The sequence below is a fragment of the Prunus persica genome, chromosome G8 (assembly GCF_000346465.2).
Source record: "Prunus persica cultivar Lovell chromosome G8, Prunus_persica_NCBIv2, whole genome shotgun sequence".
NCBI lineage: Eukaryota > Viridiplantae > Streptophyta > Magnoliopsida > Rosales > Rosaceae > Prunus > Prunus persica.
The window spans coordinates 7579873-7591176 of record NC_034016.1 but is presented as its reverse complement, the minus strand read 5'-3'; the positions used below and the strand labels follow the sequence as shown (position 1 = coordinate 7591176).

Here is an 11304-nt window from a genome sequence, read left to right as displayed (position 1 = left end):
TTATTTTCGGTCAATGACACAATGACACAATGACATGTGAAAAAATTATCCTGCGTGTCATTGCGTTATTGACTGGTATTGCAACAAATGATATCCCTATTACATGAGAGTTTTTGACTTTAACTATAAATTAATCCATATAAATGATTTGATATGAACCATGTTCACTTGATTCCTCGCAACCACTCCTGTACAAATCACAAAATATGGCTTTGTCACCACCGTTATTGATTCCCCATTCTGTCCCTGTTTCCAGTCCTTGTCTTTCCTTACTTTGTCTTAATAATCAATTGACATGGGGCCGTTTTCCAAGTTAATAAGAATAATAACTCATGATTATAATTTTTGTCGTTTTGTTTTTTGTTTTTAGTTTCAATCATGTCAAAGGACAATGGGATCTGTAAAACCATATATAAAGAGAGATGGAGAAGATGAAGACTATAAACACTACATGGAGTCTTCAGCAACTGATTTAAGTGGCGGCCATGACCAAATTGTCTCCAAAAAATATAACACTTTATTTCCAGCCATGAACAAGCATCGATTTTCTTCTCGACGGACACCATCATTTTCTTCCTCCTCCTCATCATCCTTCTCCTCGTGTTCTTCATCTTTTTTATCATCGTCATCCTGTAATCCTGATCTTCATGATCCTTCTCCTCTTAGTCCGGCCACCCCACTTCGATTTTCCGGCGTCCCATTTTCTTGGGAACATTTTCCCGGAATCCCAAAGAAACTAAACAGCAGCAAGAAGGAATTATATTCCTCATTGAAGCGTCTCCCACTGCCTCCTCCCACCACTACCACTAAAAGTACACAAAAACCCTCGAAAAAGTTCATCTTGGATAACATTGGGGTCAATGTGAGGCACAAAAACCCTAGGGGACATTCTAGTGATTTCGCAAAGGATCCTTTCTTTGCTGCAATGGTTGAGTGTTCTAAAGATGCTCATGATGACGATGAAGAAGAAGAAGAAGAAGAATCAAATGCTAGCTTTTCAAGTGGTGCCAAGGTCTCAAGGAGTTCAAGTGAGAGGTTCGGATTTGTCAATCTTTATACATCTTGTAAGAGAACTTGTGCAGTTTCTGAATCCATCATACATCTTCCAAGGCCAAGTAGAACTTCTTATGATCTGATCAATCGCCTATCCCGATAAGTTTATGATCCTTACAAGTTTAATTTCCTTTTTTTTTTTTTTAATATAAAAGTTTCTTTGGCCTTTGAGCATGTAAGTCTGAAAATAGAATATATATATATAAGTAAGGAACAGTGCTGGATTTCTCTGTTCAATGTATGATTTGCTCAGTTGGATCTTATATGTTTATGCATAGTGTGTTACCAAGTGCCCTATAAAATATATGCCTATTTGCTGTAATTCATGTGATGTTTGTGGAAGTATGAGTGAAATTTACAAGACCCCATGTGGGAGCAGCAGGGTTTTGGTCCACAGAGTGAAATTTAAATTATTATTCTGGGAGACGACACTCTTATTATACAAGTTATATGGGGGTGTATGGAGAATTGGGGACCTGGCAAATAGGTTGTTGACCTAAAATGCTTCGTGCTCTGCCCTTCGTCTCTTTGTTTATTTTTCTCAAAATTTTAGATGTTAATTTAATTTAATTTTTTATACAAATAATAGTAAGAAAAGGGGGAATCCAACTTAATTAGATTTTGACCGAATAAATAGGGATCAATTTATAGATATTTTGATCGCAGAAGCGAATTCAATCTAGTATGAATGTTGTTTCCGTTCACTATATACTAACTAAATTTGTACTTGCGCAATCGATCGATGCATAGAAACATCAACTGCAATGATAAACACTTTTAATTATTTAAGCTACAAACGGGTTGTTAATTTTTAATTCTTTATTTGTAAGTTGAGGTTGTGGTAGGGCATGAAAACCCTTGCTTTTGAGGGCACTCCCTTATGATCTAAGGCATGTCAGAGTTCCATGACTTTTTGTTTTTCTATTTTTATCTCTTCTTTTGGTCAGTAACTTTTTGTTTGCAAACTGATGTTTCTAAAAGCTTCAAAAGAAAATCTATTTTTATTTTACACCACAAACCAACCGCGTGGATATCCTCATAATTATCAGGATTACTGGGGCCACTTCAATCGTACGATCGACAGTAGGATGGTTCTGCTCTTAAATTCATGTTGCTGAGAACAAAAAATACTGAGGCCCTACATATTTCTTAGCCAAGATACACTTTAGTCATACCAAAACTATGTTGCTCCATTTTAATTTTAAATCTTATTTATTTTTTGCCGAAATATGATGTCATTAGCGCCGAAGGCATAAATAGAGAAAACAAACCAGGGGTAAGGTAAGAGCCCAAAGAGACAAACCGATAAAACTAGAAACAACCTAGCCCAAGACGAGGGAGGGTATCATTTAGTACAGGAATGTTTCTTGAAAGGTAAACTTTTTGAAGGGCTTGGTAATCAAACAACAGGATTGGATTGGATAATCACAAGATTTAAAGTGTTGAAAGTAAAAAATGAAGGTAGAGTTAAAACATAGTTCATTTTGTGAGGATTGGAAGGGATATGCTATTGGAAAATTTTAATTCTTTTATGAGTTAAATAGTTTATTTGAATGGAAATGGTGTATGATAGGTTGTAATTGTTCATAAATAATTGGTTGTGCCCATTCAAAATGAAACGATTCTACTTTGTATTGAAGATGTGCAACTTCCACAATATTGTAGGAGTCTTTTAGTTGAGAGGTGTAATGTGCCCGTTGGATTGCTACGAGAGGTGGATCGAGTTCCCTTTCACTCTTCTGTCTGAGATTACAGCACTAGGTCCAAATACTTTGAAATAGTTGAAGCCTTAGCGAGTGGTTAGGTTATCTTCAATGGCTCCTTGAGATGTTAATGGGATGATAATTTTATCTTTATAGATGACTTTGGAAGGACGTTGCTAATAGTAGTGTTACAAAATCTCAGTACACTACAGGTGTGGCTAATAACGATAGGTGTTGGAAGTACGTTGCTTGACAATACATCATGAGTAGACGACCATTATACTTACACGTAGGGAGGCGTCTAAGGTTTTAGGACAGCAACTACATCCCTCTCTTGATATCACATGCCAGATGTTCCAAACTCTTTTCCTATACATTTACTGTACTAATTATTGTGTATGATAGATATTTGAATTCTTTGAATTTATATGAGTTTGTGTTAGTACAATTATTTAAAATTTCCAACAGGTCAAAAATAAAGGTCAAAGGTTTTGTCTATTCTTATAACTCATTTAACTTGGTAAATTGGGTTTTAAAGGTTTTAGTTTGAATTTTGGGCAAGCTGGTTCGATCTCAATGAAACAGATACTGATATTTTTTCACTTGCTCACCCAAGTGATTGGGCTCAAGAAAGTGGACTTGAGTTATGTGCCCTCAAGCAGCTCTAAATCTCCACCAAAAGCAATTAGTCAATTAGTCAATTCGTAAGGACCATACTATAAGCGTTTGCTTTGACCAATTTTCATGTATTTCTAATCTAATTCATATATATAATTACGAAGTTACATCTAAAAGCAATTAGTCAAATAAGTTAATCACATTAAGTTCGTTCATTAAACTGAAGTGATAGGTATATTGCATAATTTCTTTGATTGGATTTCAATAACTATTTGTTTCACTCATGTCATATGCATTAAATTTGTATAGTTAATTGCATGTCTATTTCTGGGTTTTTATTTTTGGTTTAAAAAATGAAGCTTTAGCCTCTCTTTTTTTGAAATAGTAGTAAAGATCAATAGTGAGTCAACTTTGACGTTGCAAAGGCCCACCGAATTAGTTTTTGGATCATGTGGTCGAATAGGAGTGGGACAAGCACACCTTGATCAATTGTACCAAATCTTACCATTGTATAAAAAGGCCTAACGTAAGGGGGAAAAGAAAACAAAAGATAGTGGTGGGGGAATAAAGAAAAAGAAACTGGGAGGCTGAGTTTCCGAAGGTGAGTGGGAGGGCTATCACGTGCCACAAGCGTCGCGCGCTCGACACATGTCCACGAGCAAACCTCACCACAACCGCATCCACTGAGAATTGTATTCAAAGGGAAAGTCTTGCTAATAAGTGGTGTGCTGATCAAATTTGGTTGCAGCAGCAAAAGCGAGAAAAAAAATAGTGATATTCAAAAGACGATGACGTGTACCATCTTGTAAAATTAAGGTGCCGCCCCGAAAGGCCTGAATATCTCCCCGGTCATGCGGTGTGCTTTTTGGTGTGTAGCACCCTGTTTCTCGTTCTGCCTCTAAATCACCTACCATTTCATATTTCATGTTTTTATAGATATTTTACCGAGTAGACCCCAAACACACTAGTTTATTAAATGGGTCATGACGAGTTGACCCGAAAATGACTCGAAAATTTAATCATGCGATTTAAGGACCCGCCCCGAATTTTCTCAAAACCCGAGACGAACCCTTTGGAATTCCTGACATCACTCCAATGCCAGACCCACTTACTAAAAACCGAGACTCCCTGCCGAAATTTCGGCAGAGTCTCCCCTATAAATTGGACATTTTCCAAAATTTATACCTGCATAAAAACGCATTTAATATTCCCAACTGGCAGCATGCACAATATAATTTCATGCAATTCACACAAATGGCCTTCGGCCCTTCAATAATTCCTAACCAACTACCAAACAATTCAAATACCAAATATGACTAACATTTAGTCTGCGGCTGCACCTAACAACCTTAGGTTGCCTACGTACCCTCCTTGAGGGATCAAGCCACACGTAGTTCTTCCCTAAAACCCAGTTCCCCACTTGGGCGATACCTTATTTCATTTCTTTGTATTTCATATAATCTCCCCATACGCCGGTACAACCAACGCCACGTATGGGGCCTGTCAACACGCCGGATAACCTACGCCACGTGCGACCATGCCATACTATCATAATATCTCCCCATACGCCGGTACAACCAACGCCACGTATGGGGTCTGTCTCAACGCCGGATAACCTACGCCACGTGAGACCTCAATATCACATCACAAATCTCCCCATACGCCGGTACAACCAACGCCACGTATGGGGTCTGTCGACACCCCGGATAACCTACGCCACGTGCGACCTCAACACAATATCACATAACCTCCCCATACGCCGGTACAACCAACGCCATGTATGGGGCCTGTCTCAACGCCGGATAACCTACGCCACGTGAGACCTGAACATCATATTGCAATTCTCCCCATACGCCGGTACAACCAACGCCACGTATGGGGTCTGTCCCAATGCCGGATAACCTACGCCACGCAGGACTTAACTTTCACTTGGTGGTGCTTGTAGTGCGTCCAAAATCCGAGGAGGTACCTAAAGTAGTGCGTATAGCACTCCAAACTGACATTCTAGACTCTGTTGTACCCTTGTACAACCATATATAATTTATAGTTATATAAATTAATTCTAATATTGTGTAACCCTCCACAATCATCTAGCACCCGATAATCCCCCCTAGAAAGGTGAGATTACTCCGGGAGACTCACGGTCAACCAAGAGTCAAACTACTCTAACCCTGGTCAACCGGACCTGCGAAACCCACGACCTCCAATTTCCGATCCGGAAGTCGCTATGGGTTCTACCAGGTATAGGACACTTGTCCTGCGAGTTTGGTTCAGATCGGACGGTCGGATCGCTCACGATCGCACGATCTGACGGTTAATATAAAATATAAACTTTAAATTATTATTCGGAACATCCGGGGTTCCGATTCACGATCCGTGAATTCCTACACCATCCCAAAAATACCTAGATTAACATATAATAAATTTGGGACCATCCGACGGTCCCAACCTATCGAACCCGGATAACGCATAATATGCGATTATCCGTTCGATAGTCAAACGACGTCCGAATTGAGATCCGCAAAATCCTACGCACTCGTGACAACCTAAGGATCTCATCGGAACACAGTGCTATTTTTCTACAGTGCCCACGCGCCGCCGCACGCGCCGGCAGCGCGTGGGTGCCCAAAGCGATAACGCTTCGCCGGAAAATCTCAAAACCACGGCTCCAAACTCCTACCCTAGGTATAACACCCTATTTGGAGCAACTTTTGTTCTTGGACCTACCCCAAAAAGTGGCCGAAAATGGCTGATCACGGCGGCCGAATTTCGGCCGATTTTCAATTCAAAAATCGAGTTGTCTACGCTAAGAATCGATCTAATCCTACCCAACAGGCAGCTAGAGCATGCAAAATAGGTGAGAAACCATACCTTGCTCGTCGTATTTGGTGGCCGGTGGAGGGAGATCGACGGCGGCGAAAATCGAACGACGCCGGCCGCTTCTCCTCCATTTTCCGGCGAAACCACGGCGGCTGGAGGCGGGAGACGGCTGGGGCTGGAAGAGGACGACGCCCCGGTCATTTTGGTACTGGCCCCGTCCACAGCCGTGGCCGGTGGCCGGAGTTGCGAGGAGAGAGAGAGGGAGAGCTGACGGGAGAGAGGGAGAGGTCGCGGGAGAGAGAGAGAGAGAGAGAGAGAGAGGAGGGAGAAAAAAAAAACCAGATTTTTATAAAAATCCCATTTTAAAATATTTACGATTGTGCCACTGGGTTTCTTTTGACCATATCTCTCTCGTTACAACTCCGATTCGAGTCCACTACGTGTCTATGAACTCGTCTCAGTACGACCTATCCAAAAATACAAGTCACGGTCCCAAACTCTCTCCGGTTAAAAATATGACTAAAATACCCTTAAATAATTAAATAATTAAATAAGGGTAAAATTTGGGGAAATTTGAGGTCGGGGTGTTACAGACTACCCCCCTTATAAAAATTTCGTCCCCGAAATTTCCTACCTTGTCACTCGAAGGGTTGTGAGCATGGGGCCCGCATCTACCACTCGGGTTCTCAAGTTCTTTCTCCACAACCGCGTTGGCAACCAAGCCAAAATCTCTAGCTACGCAAACAGAGAAAGAGAAGTCTCCTTCTCTAACTATGGCGAGCTCGCGTGAGAGAGCAAGGAGGAAGAACCCTAATGTTCCACTCCTGTCAATCGCGGCATTCAAGCCCACGCGAATGAAGTACGGTTCCACCCAACTCCACTACTTCTCCCTTTAATTTGCCAACATGATTCTTTGAGAGAAATGTCAGAAAGGATCATTTTTACCGAATTGTAATCATCGTCGATCTCTCTCGACCATGATCCATTTCTGATTCCAATAAAAGATCTCTACTCAAACGTGCTCACGTGAGATGAGACCCCAAAGTACTCTCTCCATCTCCATAGGTAGGATTTCTCAATCCATCTGGGTCTCGTCCTTAGACTTGACCACAGTATTCCCACCACACACGAGCCTCTTTCTGTAAGAGACACTTGTGATTTCGATTATTCTAACGCCACCTTTCAGATCTTGGATCCCTTGATCCAATGTCAAGGAGTTGCTCCTCCTAGAGAAAGGTTGTGCTCTTAGTAGCTTCGACTCGGTGCTCTAGGCACACAATCGAAAATTAGCAACATGTTCAGGCAATGGAGGATCCCTAGAAGCAGGTTGGTCAACTCCATATCCTCCCGCTTATGCGGACGCATGAACAACTTTGTCATAGGAACATCCAACTGTACCCTAATTACAGGTGTTACCCTATGCAACACCTTCGGCTTCTATTCGCAATCTTCCAGAACTTCTGAAACAACCATTGTCTGTGGTAAAGCTCCAGCCCTTCCTATGCTCCGGCGGCCTATGTATCTTTCCTCTGTGAAATAATTTGACTTTTGTGACGTCCTCAACGTCGCAAATGTTCCATTCCGAGATGGAACCCATTTTGATCCCCACAATTTAAGGATGCACATAAGGTGCATGGTCCACAAGAAATTGAACCTAGAGCTCTGATACCAACTTTAAGGACCCGCCCCGAATTTTCTCAAAACCCGAGACGAACCCTTTGGAATTCCTGATATCACTCCGATGCCAGACCCACTTACTAAAAACCGAGACTCCCTGCCGAAATTTCGGCAGAGTCTCCCTTATAAATTGGACATTTTCTAAAATTTATACCTGCATGAAAACGCATTTAATATTCCCAACTGGCAGCATGCACAATATAATTTCATGCAATTCACACAAATGGCCTTCGGCCCTTCAATAATTCCTAACCAACTACCAAACAATTCAAATACCAAATATGACTAACATTTAGTCTGCGGCTGCACCTAACAACCTTAGGCTGCCTACGTACCCTCCTTGAGGGATCAAGCTACACGTAGTTCTTCCCTAAAACCCAGTTCCCCACTTGGGCGATACCTATTTCATTTCTTTGTATTTCATATAATCTCCCCATACACCGGTACAACCAACGCCACGTATAGGGCCTGTCAACACGCCGGATAACCTACGCCACGTGCGACCATGCCATACTATCATAATATCTCCCCATACGCCGGTATAACCAACGCCACGTATGGGGTCTGTCTCAACACCGAATAACCTACGCCACGTGAGACCTCAATATCATATCACAAATCTCCCCATACGCCGGTACAACCAACGCCACGTATGGGGTCCGTCGACACGCCGGATAACCTACGCCACGTGCGACCTCAACACAATATCACATAACCTCCCCATACGCCGGTACAACCAACGCCACGTATGGGGCCTGTCTCAACGCCGGATAACCTACGCCACGTGAGACCTGAACATCATATTGCAATTCTCCCCATACGCCGGTACAACCAACGCCACGTATGGGGTCTGTCCCAATGCCGGATAACCTACGCCACGCAGGACTTAACTTTCACTTGGTGGTGCTTGTAGTGCGTCCAAAATCCGAGGAGGTACCTAAAGTAGTGCGTATAGCACTCCAAACTGACATTCTAGACTCTGTTGTACCCTTGTACAACCATATATAATTTATAGTTATATAAATTAATTCTAATATTGTGTAACCCTCCACAATCATCTAGCACCCGATAATCCCCCTAGAAAGGTGAGATTACTCCAGGAGACTCACGGTCAACCAAGAGTCAAACTACTCTAACCCTGGTCAACCGGACCTGCGGAACCCACGACCTCCAATTTCCGATCCGGAAGTCGCTATGGGTTCTACCAGGTATAGGACCCTTGTCCTGCGAGTTTGGTTCAGATCGGACGGTCGGATCGCTCACGATCGCACGATCTGACGGTTAATATAAAATATAAACTTTAAATTATTATTCGGAACATCCGGGGTTCCGATTCACGATCCATGAATTCCTACACGATCCCAGAAATACCTAGATTAACATATAATAAATTTGGGACCATCCGACGGTCCCAACCTATCGAACCCGGATAACGCATAATATGCGATTATCCGTTCGATAGTCAAACGACGTCCGAATTGAGATCCGCGAAATCCTACGCACTCGTGACAACCTAAGGATCTCATCGGAACACAGTGCTATTTTTCTACAGTGCCCACGCGCCGCCGCACGCGCCAGCAGCGCGTGGTGCCCAAAGCGATAACGCTTCGCCGTAAAATCTCAAAACCACGGCTCCAAACTCCTACCCTAGGTATAACACCCTATTTGGAGCCACTTTTGTTTGGACCTACCCCAAAAAGTGGCCGGAAATGGCCGATCACGGCGGCCGAAGTTCGGCCGATTTTCAATTCGAAAATCGAGTTGTCTACGCTAAGAATCGATCTAATCCTACCCAACAGGCAGCTAGAGCATGAAAAATAGGTGAGAAACCATACCTTGCTCGTCGAATTTGGTGGCCGAAGGAGGGAGATCGACGGTGGCGAAAATCGGACGACGCCGGCCGCTTCTCCTCCATTTTCCGGCGAAACCGCGGCGGCTGGAGGCGGGAGACGGCTGGGGCTGGAAGAGGACGACGCCCCGGTCATTTTGGTACCGGCCCCGTCCACAGCCGTGGCCGGTGGCCGGAGTTGCGAGGAGAGAGAGAGGGAGAGCTGACGGGAGAGAGGGAGAGGTCGCGGGAGAGAGAGAGAGAGAGAGAGAGGGAGAAAAAAAAAATCAGATTTTTATAAAAATCCCATTTTGAAATATTTACGATTGTGCCACTGGGTTTCTTTTGACCATATCTCTCTCGTTACAATTCCGATTCGAGTCCACTACGTGTCTATGAACTCGTCTCAGTACGACCTATCCAAAAATACAAGTCACGGTCCCAAACTCTCTCCGGTTAAAAATATAACTAAAATACCCTTAAATAATTAAATAATTAAATAAGGGTAAAATTTGGGGAAATTTGAGGTCGGGGTGTTACATGCGAGTTGACCAGCTAATTTTCCATGTGGTTTTCGAGTCGTATCGGGAACTGCCATCCATAATTAAAATACATACGGAATGGGCCATAAAACCCTCAATGTGTGAGGGACACCCTTATAGGGCCCACCACACATTATTTTTCAAAGGATCCGGATGATCTAACTTTTATATATTTACTCAAAGATCATATATGTAAAAAATCACTTGAATCCGAAATCATTTGACCACTCAATTAGATTATTATTATTTTAGCATTTTCTTGAAACACTGTATTCGTTTATTTTGTTGCTTGCAATTGGATATCTTAATGATTTTCAATTTATTCAGATTTTTTGCAATATATTCTATGAATGAAGACTTGAAAAATAGACGATTTGGATCTTTAAAAAAAAATCATAAGGTATCCCTAAAGGTGTCCTTCAAATAAAAATATTTGAGGGATCCCTCAATAAAAAGGGACCATATATACACACATCACCACTAACTTATGACCAATGTGTTTAAAGAGAGCTTCCATTAAGGAATTTCTCAAATTAGCTTATTTAAGGGACACCTTTGTAGGGCTCACCACCCTAGTATTCTATAATTTCTCCTATGCAAGACACAAAAAGAAAAGTTCTTGAAATGAGAGAATGGACAAACGTAGAAAAGGTGGAAGGGAAGACAGAGAGCAATTACCGTTACTATTACTTGTACGCATATAATAATATGGGTGGATGACATGTCATATTTTTCTTCTTTTTAGGGAAGAGTGGTGATTTCCCCACTTCAATTTTATCCACTTATACTCCATTTTATAACTAAAAAAGAAGTGTAAGTAGATAAAATTGGAGTGGAGAAATCATTACCCTTAGAGAATATTATTAATAAATATCCAATTATATTATAATATGTACATAAAATATAGCATACTACCGTAATATTGTATAATCACTTATTGCATAACGGCTGAGTTACCCATAACACCATTTCTCTCTCTCTCTCTCTCTCTCTCTCTCTCTCTCTCTCTCTCTCTCGGGGGAGAGGGGGACTTCACCCACCCAAAGTTATCGTTTAGCTCAAC

At 42.0% G+C, this 11304-nt stretch overlaps 1 protein-coding gene across 1 annotated transcript; it reads left to right on the top strand.

Moving 5' to 3' along the window:
• LOC18787964 lies at positions 448 to 1351 on the top strand. Its single transcript, XM_007221374.2, has one exon. It carries the CDS (start codon positions 452 to 454, stop codon positions 1154 to 1156), a length of 705 nt encoding a protein of 234 aa, XP_007221436.1. The 5' UTR covers positions 448 to 451; the 3' UTR covers positions 1157 to 1351.